The following is a 15,652-nucleotide window of genomic DNA, read 5'->3' on the forward strand; positions in this document are numbered from 1 at the left end:
TGCTCCAAAAGACGCATTAGAGCTGGTTGTCGGGCTAGGCCTTATTTTTGGGGAAACACGGTACTTAGTAGTTGTACTGAAGACAGATAATTGTTTGCAGTGTTGTGGAAACAGTATTTTATGGTTAATCTTTGGAATCTGAGTAGAAATTCATTTGTTTTAAATTTGGGAATATATTTCTTTAATAGAATGGAAAATAGTTTCTCATTAACATTTTAAGAATTCAGTTGCTAATATGAAAATTCAAATTTTAAATTGAATTCTTTTGGCATGAGGCAGTGATTCAGTTCTTAAACATTAAGAATTAGTGTAAACATTCATTGTAAACATAAATCTTGTTTGTCATCTTTTTTTATGCTGCCATATGATAAATATCCAGAATTTCTATTTTAACTTTTTGCACAATAAATTAATTTCGTATGTTTTGAAATCTTTTTATAGCAGCAAGAAATCTTTGTAGTTTTTTCATTAAGCTTTTTATTGAGGTAAAAGTGCATACAGAAAAATGCATGGGTAAGTGTAGAGCCCTATGAATTTTCACTAAGTGAACATAGCTGTGTAACCAGCGCCCAGATCAGGAATTTCAACACCCTAGCTGTGCCCCTGGGCCTTCCTTTAAAGCAGGGGTGTCCAAACTGTGGCCCATGATCCATTGTTAATTGGCCCGCAGCAAATTCCAAACATATATTTAGTTTACTTAAATAAACCAGGTGAGGCAATACGTACTTCACCTCGAGTGAGTGGCCCGGCTGTTTGTGTATTTTACCGCACATGGCCCTTGGTGAAAAACGTTGAAAAAAGTTTGGACGCCCCTGCTTTAAAGGGTCATCGTATTCTGATTTCTAACACTATGTTTAATACCAACACCAGTGTTGATTTTTTTGCTTGGTTTTCTTCTCTGGTCTTCAGAAGTAGTAATAAGAAAGGCAAAATCTGTCAACTACTTATTTAATTTTAGTTAAAAATATTAATGTAGTCAATGTAGTCACTTTATGAGAAATAGAGAAAAAGAAACACCACTTGTGATCCTATCACCCTATCAAAACCTTTGTCCATTCCTATACCTTTTCCTCCAGCTGTTTTTATATATGTTTATTTTAATATGGTATAATCAAAGGGTTTATACACCGCGATTGTAAACTCTTCTATGTTCAACTTGTAATAAGCATTTTTCATATTGCTGGTTGGTGTATAATAATACTTAAAAGACTGTATAAACTGTCCTAACTGTGTTTCTGAAATTCTATCATTGGAGATATATTGGTTGCTTTTTTTTTTTTTTTTTTGGATGTGTGTTACAAGTCAGTGAATTTTAGAAGCATTTGAAAATGTGTCCTTTTTTGATTGTCATCAGTGATTTGGAGGCATTCTGGCATTTACTGGGTGTCAATCATTCATAAGAAAGTCTTAATACAAGGAAGAAGTGTGCCATCCAGAGTACCTCTGAGCCCTACTGAGAAGCCCTGTTACAGTTTGTCAATATTTTCATACATAAAACTACATACTTTGTCCATATTTTGGATTATATCCTTTTTGATAGATCCTCAAAGGGTGTATATTAATATAATATTGAACATGTTATTTCCACATTGATTTTTAAGAAAATTGTACAGTGCCATCACCATGTTTAATGAAAAAATAACCAGTTAGGGCCCAGGAAATTGGAAGCTCAAAAAATTGGTTCTGTGATTTCTGCATTAAACTCTCAGAATTACTGATTTTTTTGAAAAATGATTGTGGAAAGTTTTATCTTTAAAAAATCAAAACTTGATTCAACAAATGAGGTCAAAGTAAAATCTGCTTTCTTTAGAGGCATACATTTAGACAAATGGAATATGTAACCCCGACTTTTAAAAATTAGAACTTTAATTAAAAAATACATTTTAAAATAATGCTATTTAATTAAAAGCATAAATCTACTTAATAGCTTAGAGGTACTAGAGAGAAAGCTCTAAATATAAGATTTGGAAACATACTGATTAATAAATAAAATACACATTTGTTTACTGAGGTTCATCATCTGTATTTAGGCTTGTGTCATATTTTAGCCTATAATGTTCAAAATAAAATAATGTTACTACCTCTCCTGAAAAGCTCAAATGTTTACATTTGTATAAACTAAATATACGTTGATCTTTGCTCTCTCTTTTCAGGAAGGTAATTGGAGACGAAGGTGAAGAAAGTTGCTTAAAGCAGTGGAATAGCCATGTCTAGTATCCACGCTCCTTTGATAATGCTGTTCAGCACAGACCATAATTTTTTCATCAGTTCCTGGGCTTCTCAAATCTCGGTGGCATGCCTTAACATACGGTTGCTTTGCTAACCAGGCTCACATTTCCGATACTTGTTTTAAATTTAAAATGATACCGGTTTCAAGTAGGGGTATTTGGAAACATAGTTTCAATGGTGGCTTGTCAGAGTCTGGAACATTTCAGTGCTAAAAGAGAGTACATTTGGTGGAATTGCTAGGGCTTTAGTAGCTCATTGTAATCATAGATATTTTTGGTTCAAAAGACAGAAACAGTGCTATCCAACTTAGCTTAAGAAGAGACATTATTGAAAAGATGAGAAGATTTTTCTAAATTGGAGAATAAACACTACATGGTACAGCCAGGCCTCATGGGACCTGGGACTGGGAACCAGAAAGGTGTCAGAATACAAGGTATTCTTGTATTCTTCTTTTCAGAGGCTTTGTCAACTCAGTTTATTTCTGCGTATTTGTTCAGTTTCTTTATAGATCTAGTCTGTATTCATCTAGCATCTGGCTCTTAAGTGACTTTCCAGCCCAAGAGAAAGAATCTGCTTGTTCACCCAGTTTGTTTGATCAAGCCAATCAAATTGCAGATTGCTGGTTAGTCAGTGAAATGGGCCCCGGTGTCATGTGGTTAGTCACTTGTGGCTAGCAGCTTACAAGATCTGTTGAGGGTTTCGCATAAGAAAACTGGTAAGGCTGGCACTAAAAGTACATAGAATGTCTTGGTAGCACATGTAGGAGGGGTACCAAATCACTTTGATATCTTAAAATGGCTTTCCAGAAGACTAGGAGACTTGATCCTTGAAGAAAAATGGAATTAACATCCAAAAAGAGACTTAAAGAGGACATCTTAAACAAATGGAACAACATGTGTAAAGATGGCCCAGATGTTCTGGATATGTTCTGGGAACCACAAGTATTCTATGCCTGGATTTTTGGGTGCATTTAGGTGAAAAAGCAAGAACAGAAGGGTGCCTTGAGGAAATTGAAGCAGTGGCAAGACATAATAAAATTTAGAGTTTAGAAAGATCACTGTGGCAGCTTTTGTAGAAGACCCTTATTAAGAAATTGAGATTGGAGGCAATGTGGTTAGGAGCCATTGCAGTAGTAATACAGATGAGAGATGATGAGGGCCTTGATGAATGAAGGCGTTGATAATGAGAATTAGGAAAGAATTAATGGGACAAGTATTTGAGGCGTAGTCTTCACAGGATTTAATAAACAGTGGAATTGAAGAAGATGGAAGTTTCAAGGATGGACTCCACATCTCAGAAGTTTGGTAAAAATAGATTATTTCTTAATACTAAACTGATAGGGTAGGAAACTACGTTGTATGGTCATTCTCTCTGGGAGCAAGCTGATGTACGCATCAGCCACCCATCTCTGGAATGTTGTTGATCACTGTGGCAGATAAAAAATGCTCAGCAAAAGCCCTTAAAGCTATGGAATAATGACACATGTCAGTTCTGCTTGTAGGTAGCCAAAGCAAGTTGCATGGCTACATTTCAAGGAACAAAGAACTGGAATTTTTACTGTGTAGCCAGAAGATTTGGAAATGTTTGGTGAACAGTACTAATGGCGGTCACACTAGTGGCTGCCAGATTTCTGACTTGGGTATAATTGGGTGGTGTCTTTAACTGAGATATGACATATAGGGCAATGGGCAGGACAGGTGAAGAAGAGTTGAATTTAGGACTTAAGGCTGGGCCCAGTGACTTTCAAGTTGTTATATTGTAGCAGGCACTTGGATCTAAAAGTCTAGAGCCCGGGAGAGGCCTAAATTGGAGATTTGGTAATGTGAAGGTGGGTTAAGTCTGGATGCGAATGTATTTGCCTCAGTGACGAATACAAGTGCTTGACTTAGATGTTGAGTAGGGGGGATAGTTGGAGTGGTCTGGCCTGAAGCCTGAATTGATGGCCTTAGGAGCGGATTGAGTTGGATTGAGTGAGGAAGATACAGAGTTTTATCTTTATTTTTGCAACTTTAATTAGCCCGACTAATTATGTTAATAATAACAAATAATTGCAAGTTTTAAATGCAGATATATTTTATTATCAAGTGTTTGATTGATAGTATAAATATGTATATTTAGCCGTTATCAAAATGGGTTTGTTGCTATATGGAAGATTTTTTTCAAAATATTGAATATTTGTGGAATTACTAATTAAATAGTACATTAACATTGTTTTAAAATTTTTATTAGCTTCAGGTGTACGAAAGAACATAATGGTTAGACATTTACAGACCTCACAAAGTGATCACCCCACCAAATCTACTATCCCTCTGACACTGTACGTAGCTATTACAATCCCATGAACTGTATTCCCTATGCTGTGCTTTACATCCTGTGACTGTGTGTGAGTGTGTGTGTGTGTGTGCACACATACAAAATTATAGTTGACATTTAGTATTATTTTATATTAGTTTCAGGTGTATAGCACAGTGGTTAAGCATTTGTATAATCTATGAAGTGATCCCGATAAGTCCAGTACCCACCTGACACCCTACATAGTCTTTACAACATTATTGACTATATTCCTGATACTCTGTTTCACATCCCTGCGACTATTTTGTAACTCCCAATTTGTATTTCCTAATCCCTTCACCTTTCTCACCCATCCCCCAACCCCCTCTCATCTGGCAACCATCAGTTTGTTCTCTGTGTCTGAGTCTATTTCTGTTTTATTTGTTCGTTTATTCTGTTCTTTAGATTCCACATATAAGTGAGATCATATGGTATTTGTCTTTCTCCAACTGACTGACTTCACTTACCATAATGTCCTCCAGGTCCATCCATGTTGATGCTTAAACTTCTTGATTAATTGATAAAGTTTGCATTAGATTTGGAATTAGATGATTATACTTTAAGTCCCATCTTTGCCATTTACTAGATCTAGGATTATGGTCAACTTCCTTTATCTGTTTTGTAAACTAAATTACTGTTATTGCACAAGGCATATGTGATATTTTTCAAATGATCTCTTTTAGTATGAAAAATATTAGTGTTTTAAAGTATTGTACATTTATGTTATATATTAGGTATATATTTAGTTTGGGCTTTTTTTTCCTTACTAAAGGCAATTAAAGACTTTAATTGAAAGTAATTATGGACTGGTTATGATTGTAATTATGATTGTTCTTGAAGATAGTATATTTTGGAATTTTAACAAGATGGATTCACATTATGGAAAAACTGCTTTCATCTGTGCTGTCTGGTTTCTATTTACTATAAGCCTGCCTAGACTGAACTGAATCTAGTTGGACTTGTAAGAGTCTTTTCTCTTTTGCATATGTAAAATATGCAAAATTTTGTTTGTGAAATCTTTTGTCTGGAAAATCATAATGCTCTTGCCTAGCCTGAAGTAGTCTAGTATATGCAAAAGACCTTAATTTTGATACCATGTTGTCTCATTGTTTTTAAGAACGTTAAGAAGTTTTTAGTGATTTAAATGTGCCAGGGAATCACATTAGAGAGGGTTAGAAGTGGTTACAAAATTTGAAATCTTGGGGTGGCTGTTTAGCTCAGTTGGTAAGAGCGTGGTGCTAATAACACCAAGGTTGTCGGTTCGATCCCTGCATGGGCCACTGTGAGCTGCGCCCTTCCTTAAAAAAAAAAAAAAAAAATTGAAATCTTGAGGATTGGGGCTTTTAAAAAGGGATTTTTGCCTGTTGGTAATGATACAGTGGTTGAACATCTTTGGGTTCAGTCAGTTGTTTTCACTGAGATTAAGAATTGATTAATTTAAATTTCAAGTTTCTGCAAATAAGACTATAGGCCTGCCTAGATTGCCTTCAGTCATTGTATACAAATCACCATTAAAAGAATGTTTTGCTATTTCATGTCATACTGATCCTTAGCAACAGAAATTCATTTAAGTCTTGATTATGTAAGAGTATGGAAAGGGCTAAGAGAAATTAGTGGAAATGACAAAAACCAACCAAATGTTTATTAGTCTAATTGTTTTTCTTTTTATTTTGCAGCAACGCACCTCTTGCTTTTTCTTCCAAAGTATGTTATGTTAAGTTTCGTGACCCATCAAGTGTTGGCGTGGCCCAGCATCTAACTAACACGGTTTTTATTGACAGAGCTCTGATAGTTGTTCCTTGTGCAGAAGGTTGGTATCTCACATGTTTTTTTATTTTAATCTCTGTCCTGTTTGTTACTACCTTTGGCTTTTCTAGAAATTGGCAAATAGATAGTACTCTTGGTGTGTGTGTTTGTGTGTGTGTGTGTATGCATGAGAGAATGAATTCTGGAGAAGGAAAGAATTTTTAATAAAATATATTAAAATGGTTCATTTATTAAGTTTGAGGAATAGCTAAACATTTAAAAATTTATAAATGACTTCTCTGGTTTGCTTTGGCTTTTTGTAGTCAATTTGCAAGTTATAAAGAAAGCTTTCTGAAATTAAAAAAAATTAAGGTGGTAGGGGAAATTATTTTAAATGTGTAAATAAGCATTTACCTTGGTGTATACAGTATTAATATTACATAAATAACAAGTGTACACATTTTGCCAGGTTGGGGTTAAGTGATATTTATGTTCATAAGAAAAATATTCATAATTTAAGCTTTAAAGTATCCTATTAAGATAATTTACCTTAATTGTCACTGAGAGTATTACTTCATATTCAGTGTATACGTTTACTATACAACTGGAATTTTTTTCTCTTAACTGGCTTTTTTTTGGGGGGGCGGGTTGTAGTTGAAGAAAAATCATGAAAAACAAATTTCCTTCATCCGGAGATAGTTGTTGAAGATATGAACACAGCCAAAGCCTTATAGTTATTTGTTAAATTTTATTACTTAACCTGCTTTAAGAGCTAATCATTACTAATACTTATTTTTTTAGTAACTTCTATTTACAGAACCACTCATATAATAGGCTGTGCCGAATTTGACAGTTCCGGTGTGTAATTAACTTTCATTCAGAGTACTGACTATGGCATGTGTACATGGCTTTTAGAATTGAGTTATAATTAAAATGTCTTTAAAATATATTTTCACTGGTGGATGTTTTTTACAACATAAAAAAGTTACCGGAAACAATTTAATGTGCTTTTATATGTAATGTTTTAAAACCTCTTTTAGAAATCAGGTTAATATTAAAATAACTCAGTGTATAATAAAGTGTGTTGCACTTTCAAGATTTTATGCTTATTTCAGAATGCCTATTCTGGGATGTCAAAAACATTACCGTTAAGACAGTGAGTATCATTCTGTTATTTTTAAAGTCCCAGAATAGGACATTCTGGATTTTTTGCAGATAAATTTGAAAGTATTTTTCTCATGCCTGGGGGTTAGATTGGGGTAGGGAGAATAAAAATGGTTTAAAGTTAATTACCTGCTAAATCTGTCCTTATCTACTCATCTGTAAGGGGACAGTGAGCCCAGAATTGGAGAGCAAGGTGAGAGAAGAGCTGGTAATGGTTTATTTAGTTCTGCAAACCAAGTTCATACCAATTTCATACCAAGCAAACTGCATGGGACAAAAGAAATCAGGTAGAAGTTTTATTGAATGGGAATATTAATTATATTAGAAAATTATGCCACCAGCAGCACAGAATCTTGTAATACGTTAGCTCATTACTGAATTGGGAGGAAGAATTTTATCATTGTTGCTTTGTTGGAACCTTACTATATTCCCATAGAAATTTTTATATAGTATTTGAGAAACCCTGACCATAATTTGTCATAAATATTGAAGGTTATGGTCATGTAGAGGTTCTTTATTTTATTTGTTTTACTTGATAGAGATGAGTAAATGCACATAAATTACAGGTTTTGAATATTTCTAAAATTACCATTTTGAGATGAAGTTTTGCTATTTTTGAACATGAAACTATAAATATTTTTATTGCAGTTCAGTTATAAGTATTTTAGAACACTTACCTATAAAATAATTGAATATTAGTAAAACTTCAGATACACATTTTTCATTACACTAAATACAATGGATAAATTTATAGAACATAAAGAATGTCATAGTGAGCTGTTAAAGATCTCATTATGCACTGCAAGCAAAGTAATAATGTATTATATACCTATATTGTACCACAAAAGATAGCAAAGTGAGTTTGAAATAAACCAAAGGAAAGAGTTCCAGTGGAGTAAGTTCTATAAGAGAAATGTGCTGTGGTGCTGTAAGCAGTCGTCTATTTACTTCACTGATTGCATTCTTTCTTGATGTTATAGGAACAGCATTATGAAAGAAATGAGAAAACCATAGAAAAAGTTTTAAGTTTTTTCTTTTTCTTTCAATTGCTGTTTTGTTTTAATGCAGGCAGTATTGTGAGAGGATCCTAAACTATAGAAGTAATGTTTGATGTGTAAGTTTCATGCATATTAAGTATTAGCTATTGTCAATAAAACATGCCATTTGAAAATAAAATATATTTTCATTATACTTGTCCAAATATGACTTCTTTTTGTTGTTGCGTGCATCTCAGATTTATTTTTTATAAATGTTAACACTTAGAAAAAGATAAGGTCAAACATAACAAGGGTGTCAACCTAACCATCAGTCATAACTTTATGTCCACATTTTCTGGTAGATGGATTTTGACTATTAATTTGGTTTTGTATGTTTTCTCTATGTGATATTTGTGCATTATTAGATGACTAGACTGGCCAAGGCAGACCTGTTACACTTGCCTGAGTTAGGCATTGTTTGCCATGCCACTAAACCTGCCGTCAAGTGAAACCTTCATTTGGGAAATGAGATCGGAGTCTGAACCGCAGAAGATGGACGCCCTGTCTCTGTTTTTTATTGTTTTACTTTCATTTCTTTTTCTTTATTTTGTCCCTTTTTTTTTGTTTGTTTTTGTTTTTGTTTTGTTAAATCTATTTCACTTTAACTTGTGAGCTGGTTTTCCAGTTCTTCGTAAATGGTATTCCATTAAGGGTTCATAACATTGCATTGCAATTATATTGGGAGATGATCAGCAGAGCTCAACCTTAAGATAAAAGAAATTATTCCCAGTACATTAGGATACAATGTTGTGAGGCCCAGTGTGACTCTTAATTGGTGTTTATAGACTGATGAGGTACATTTTATTCTTGAAACACTAAAACACTGATAAGATTCTTAGGAACACTTTCTGATATCGTGCAACATTTTTGCAGTTTTTCTCCCAACAAAAACCAAAACCCCCTGATAGCATCTTTCTCCCTAGAATTTTAGACATACAAAATCAAGGAAAATAAGTACATTTCTTATAAAAATCGGGGGGTAGAAGACAAAAAGAGACTTTCACTTTTATGATAGTTATTCATTATAGAAAACAACTTATTTCCTTGATTTTTAGACTTGCAGTTACCTATGTGGGGAATGGATATTTGAGAAACTGTTGAATACTTGCTTGCGTGTATGTTTCTCTGCTTGAATTTTTTTTGTTGAAAAACATTCAGAGGTTACTAGGTTTTAAATGGATTCTGAGACTAGAATTCGTAATTTAACTGTGAGACATTGCTTTTCCTCTCAGTTGCCAAGCATAGTTTGAGAAAAATGTTAAATGCTTAATTTATATACTCAGATAGTATTTAGAAGGTAAATTTGATAGAGTTCTATCTTGGAAATTAAGCAATGAAACTTCTTTAAGTATCTTTAATAATAGTTGGAATAAGGAAAAAAATAGTGTGCTTATAGTTAGACTTAAAATTTGTAATAGTTTTTTACTACTGTGAAAGGCAGTGCCTACTGAAAGTCAAAAAACCTACTGATACTTTATTTTTAAAGCCGAAAGTGAAAGGCTTTATAATAGTAAGTGATCAACTTTTGGCCTTTGTTGAATATACCCTTTTTGTTTGTGTAGTCTGTCATACTCTCTTGTATGAATAGTTTTGCTTATTTAAGAGATAAGTAATTTTAAATTAGGACAATATTAGATTGGAAACCTTAATTTGTTTTTTAGGTGCATAAATTAGGCTAGCAAAGCATAGGGTTTGTACCTTAGGACCTCAGTTGATTTATTATGTGTGTTCAGGTTTTACAAATGTTTAAAAAATAATACCTACTTATAACAAAACAGGTCTTATAGCAATATAAATAGTATAGTATATATGTGGGTATACAGTTACATGTGTTAATATTAGTAACTAATAAAATGAATTATTTGATGTCTTCAGTAAGGCCTACTTACCTTTTATCTATATGCATGTTAATAAAGTCTGTGCTTATGCAGAATTTACACTGAAATAAAATGACTTTCTTTTTGAAATTAGTAACATAGATTTAGATGTTGCAAAGCTTAGAAAAAAGTAGGCATTTGCTAAAGCTAATAAAATGTAATTTTTCTGTTCCTATGAATAAGGTAACCATTGTTTAAAGCAAGTTTTAAAGTCTGTCTTGCATTCCATTCATTTTTAGAGATATATTTAGATAATATTGTTTAGAGGTTTATACCTGCACATCTGGTTGTTACAGAATTTTACCCCTAAAACCCAGCATGGTGCTTTTGAAAATTTACTCCATATGCGATTTTCATTTTAGTGTGATTTTGTACACTGTGTTTTGAATTATTTTTGAAGAATTTATGATGAAAATGTATAACCAACTAATACATAATTATGAATAGTTCTTCTAGAAAAGCTTATATGTAGACAACTTTTTTAGAAATTTTTTTGGTTAGGGGGAGTAAGAGAGAGGACCAGGAAAAATGCATTAAAGTTGCAGTCCTTATCAAAATTAGTTGAGTAGAATTTAGTCAAATTCATGTCGTTACTTCAGATTTCATTTTTCAGTTTTTAATTGTAGCGATTTTTTTTTTTTTAGTGTTTAATGTTATTTTAGTGTTGTTGCTATTGTTATTAGGCAGTTAAGATGTTTATATAAGGAAGCATTAACTACCCCTCTTCAGATAAGTATACATAAAATTGGTTCTAAAAGTCAAGGGTTTGAGAAGTTTCCTGAGATTAGGGAAATTTTTATGTTAGTTATTGTCACAAATTTTAGCAGTTTCCGAAGGCATATTTGGAACTGGATTCTTTTGGGCATCTCTCACGTTGTTGATGAGGTGCTGCCTTATTAACTGAATTGATGTAGGCTTCCTTTTAAATTGAAGTTGATTACGTGCAGGTTTTTGTTTTTTTCCGTCTACTTGAAATTAAATGGAATTTATTGGAAGGGTTATCAAAATTGTTTGCATCACAATAGGTAGTTTCAATAACAAGATAGGGGCACTCAGGAACAAATTTAAATTCGCACATATTTGTTTTTTCTTTTTCTTTTTTTTGACTAATTTGGTTATTTGCCATTTCTGGGGATTAAACTTTAAAAAATGTTCTTCTTTTCTGTATCTGATGTTCTGTGTGCTATTAGTGATGCAGCCAACACGAACGGTTGTCATGTGTAACACAACTTTCGATCAGCGCGAAAACACCGTCCTGGGAAAGCGTCCATGCTTGATATCGTTTGGTTCATGAACATTAAGTTTCCAGTACAGGTGACCCATAGCTCAAAGTGTTAAATAATTGTCTACATTATTCAATTTTTAAAATAATATTCCATTAATGAGATTGTTAGTCTTTGAAGTTTTGCTCACTTTTATTTTTCCTAGTAGAGCAGGATAAAAGGAAAGACTTAAGTTCTAATTTATTTCTTTATACGGATCTGCTAGATAGATTCATTTGTTATTATTATTTTTTAAGTGCAAGGGTAATTGTAAAATCATAGTGTAAAGTTTATGTGGTGTTTCTGCTTTCTGTAATGTTTGGAACTTGCCTCTGCAGGTAAAATCCCAGAGGAATCCAAAGCCCTGTCTCTATTGGCTCCCGCTCCAACCATGACAAGTCTGATGCCTGGTGCAGGCTTGCTTCCCATACCGACTCCAAATCCCTTGACTACCGTAAGTACTACACACCCTCTCCTATGAGGGGTAAATACTCAACTGTGCAATCAGTTGACAAAAGAACCTAGAAAATTTTTATTTTAAATCGCGAAGATTTGAAATGTCTACTTAATTTTTTGTCCTCACGTTGTCACTGACTCAAACTACCTTTTGGAATTACTTCTGAAGTAACGAGATTGATTTAAATTTGAGAACTAAAGTTGATTATTCACTAGAAAATCAGTTATTGAAACAGCATTTTAGATAGCATGGTGAAGTGGAGAATCCAGGTAACTATTTCCTGGTTCATGAGGACTAAATTTATTTTTAAAATATGAAATGACGCACAGCTATGTCTCAGAAGCATTTCTCTGATTAAGAAAACAAGGTAAAAACATGGCAAAATTTTTTTTCATTAACTCTGGAGTTAGGTAGTAATTTAATGCCACCTCTGATTTCTGAGTGGGGTTAAGAGATTTTGCTGTTACTGGACTCGTGGTTTTTATATAAAAGACTGTGGTCATATTTATTTTAAAAGAAGGGTCTTTTTTCAAAAATAAATCCAAGACAAAACATAAAACTCAACTGTAATTGAAAGTTTTGTTTAGCTTTGTGATACTGGATTAATAGGGAGTGAGCTGATGAGCTTTAAGATGGTAGTTAATTTATCCAAGTTACAAGAGTGGTTTCTGAAACTTTGAAGTGCAAAATTTTAGGTCTTTTAATTTTTACATTACATTGGTTTTGCTGGAGACCTGCATTGTGATCCAAGGGGGAAATGCTTTTTAATTGAACATTTGATCATTTGAATTGAGCTTTCCTGAAATTGTATTTTGGGTATTTTCTGGTATATTTTAACATGTTAATTCCTGGGTCATCACCCCTTCAGAAAAATGTTTTCTTGATGTCTTGAAAATTCTTAAGATTTATGAAGTTTTATTGTTTGTTGCCCTAAGGGCGAAATGGTTTTCTCTTAATGCAGCTGTAGATAGCTATTATAAAATTTAATTTAGGAGGAATAACGTCAATTAGGGGGACTGTGGCCCATTGTCTGTTGGCTCCTGGCTCCCTCCGTGACCTTTTTTTCTACCTGTTTCCCTGGCTAACCCTACTTCAGCGACATTATATTGGCTTTGTCGATTCTTCTATATGCCAGGCATATTTCTGCCTTACAGCTTTTGCACTTATTCATCCTCTGCCTGGAACTTTATTTTTCAGACATTAAAAAAGTTCACTTTTAAATTCTTTCACATGAGTGAAACTGTTTATCAGGTTTTTATTTAAAAGTCACATTTTCAGGGAGGCCAGAGTTTCTATGTCAGAAGGCAAAAGTTTTACATCTGGAGTCCAGATCATCTAACCTACCAAAGATGAAAAGGGCAGCTAGGCAGCTAAATACTTAGGTTTCTTAGACCAGTACTAGAAAGTGGATTAATCTGAAGGAGGGTAAGTGTATTGTTACAAAGCCGCCACATCCAACACAACTTTCTGCTGTGATGGAAATGTCTGTATCTGTACCATTGAGTATGGCAGCCACCAGCAGTGGAGCTACTGAGCACTTGAAATGTGGCTAGTGTGACTGAGGCAATGAATTTTAATTAATTAAAATTCAAATAACCATATGTGATTAGTGACTACCATATTATATTAGCACAGGTTAGAAGAATGGTCTAATGAAAAGAAGAGACAGGAAAAGTGTAAAAAAGAACTGAATGATCTTTAAATTTGAAAAACAAAGGGATTGGATTAGATGATTTGAAAAAGCTCATTCCAGATCTATAATATTCCTAGTGGAGAAATTCGCAGGTCAAAGGGATTGACAGTTGAGAATACCTGGAAAGGCCTGTTTAATGCTTTAAATCCATGCAAAGCTAACAAATAATAAGACTCATATTTGTGATTTAGCTTAACTGTATACATTCTCATAGTAAAAATAAAATTAAGGTATGGTCCTTAATTATCTGTGTACATCAGACCATAGAAGACAAAGTGGGGTTGGAAAAGGTGTAATTGTAGAAGCAACACGTGGATAGAGGCCAGGCTCAGAGGGTGGTAGCCTTGACTTTCATAGATTACTCACCCGTTTGGAACTAAGATGTTTTCTATAGCTTTATGATAACTTGAGATGGTGATAGTGAGCAGCAAATCTAAGATCTCTTAGTAATAAGATACAGATTTTAATAAATATTATGAGTAATGTGGTAGAGACTAAATGAGACTTCATATAAGGTCAGGGATAGCCTCTTGGAGGGGATGATTGAACTGATGATGCTTCAATGATTCAGCTGGTAGAAGCAGGGAGAAGAGCTTTCTAGGCAGAAGGAACACAGTGTGGAAAGCCCTAAGGAGGGAAATAGGCGTGCACAGAACGGCAGTCGGTGTGGTTGAAGCATAGTGAGGGGAGGGTAGTATGGTTTTGGGGTTGGAGGGTTGGTTGAGCACTGATCACCAAGGGCTTTTAGACCATAGAAAGGAGCTTGAATTTTATTCTAAAGGTAATTAGAAGCCATTGAGGAGTTTTAGGCAGGGTTGAGACATGATTTTTTTCCCCTCCTTCTTCCCTGCCCCCCATTCTGGTTCAAGCCGTTGTTTCTCAGTCTAGTTGTACAGGAGGACACAGCTCCCTGGCCCATGCTGGTATTACGAGCCTTGAGCTCCCCATGCTCCTGGCTGAGGCTGAGGCAGTCAGTCCAAGGCCGCTGGTCGGCCGCTCACAGCAGCTCACAGTAGCTCACGGCAGCTCTCGCTGGCTGATGGCCACTCACAATGTCTGCCAGCCACTCACGCTGGCCGCCGGCCACTCATGGCAGCACACGGTAGCTCATGCCGACCTCTGGCTGCTCACGGCAGGCCAGCTCCCGGGAGAGCTGTTGTTCACAATCTTAGCTGTAGAGGGTGCAGCTCACTGGCCCATGTGGGAATCGAACCGGCGATATTGGCTTTAGGAGCATGGTGCTCCAACTGCCTGAGCCAGCAGGCCGGACCTTAGACATGATTTGACGTTTTTAAAAGATCATACACTGGCTGATATGACAAACATATGTGATAGTCATTTTAGAAACTTGTATTTTCACCTTTAGGAAGTGTTATTAACAGCTGTTAAATCTTAGTAGTTTTGCAACAATGTAATACGTAAATGTTCAAAATTTTCTTAAGTTGTATAAATGGAAATGAAAATGGTAGTGTTTTTTTCCCTTGAAAGGTCTTTCTGTTAATTTTGCAAACCTTTCTATTTTCAAATTCTGAGCTTTCTCTTTTTTAGTTTAAGTTTCCATTAAAAACACGTTCCTTAATGTTTGAACTAAAAACTGAATTTAGTAACTCTATAGAAGATCAGTCAAGGTTTTTTTTCCTTGTAATAGTATGAGTAGGGGTTTAATGTTTTAGGCTTTTTTTCTTAGGTAAACTTTGACCCTGTTTTACTTTTAGTCCGTGCATGGTGGTACCCTTCTTTGACCACTTGGTAGCTGAGTAGCTTTAGGAAAATTAATTTCTTGACGTCTTTTTATCTGTGAAATTGGCATAATAGTAGCACCTCTCTCTTAGGATTGATACGAGGGTTAAGAACCC

At 34.5% G+C, this 15,652-nt stretch overlaps 1 protein-coding gene across 4 annotated transcripts in view; it reads left to right on the forward strand.

Moving 5' to 3' along the window:
• The window catches only part of SREK1 (splicing regulatory glutamic acid and lysine rich protein 1), a 43,051-nt gene that overhangs the window by 3,920 nt on the left and 23,479 nt on the right, over window positions 1-15,652 (forward strand). For 2 of the 4 annotated variants that reach the window (XM_033110223.1, XM_033110222.1), the window contains exons 2-3: window positions 6,237-6,370; window positions 11,985-12,100. In XM_033110223.1, the coding sequence (XP_032966114.1) occupies window positions 6,237-6,370; window positions 11,985-12,100 (250 nt within the window). Of the gene's footprint in view, window positions 1-6,236; window positions 6,371-7,482; window positions 11,699-11,984; window positions 12,101-15,652 lie in introns of those variants that run through there. The other 2 variants (XM_033110225.1, XM_033110224.1) reach the window with 2 other exon arrangements.

This window comes from Rhinolophus ferrumequinum, chromosome 7, assembly GCF_004115265.2.
Source record: "Rhinolophus ferrumequinum isolate MPI-CBG mRhiFer1 chromosome 7, mRhiFer1_v1.p, whole genome shotgun sequence".
NCBI lineage: Eukaryota > Metazoa > Chordata > Mammalia > Chiroptera > Rhinolophidae > Rhinolophus > Rhinolophus ferrumequinum.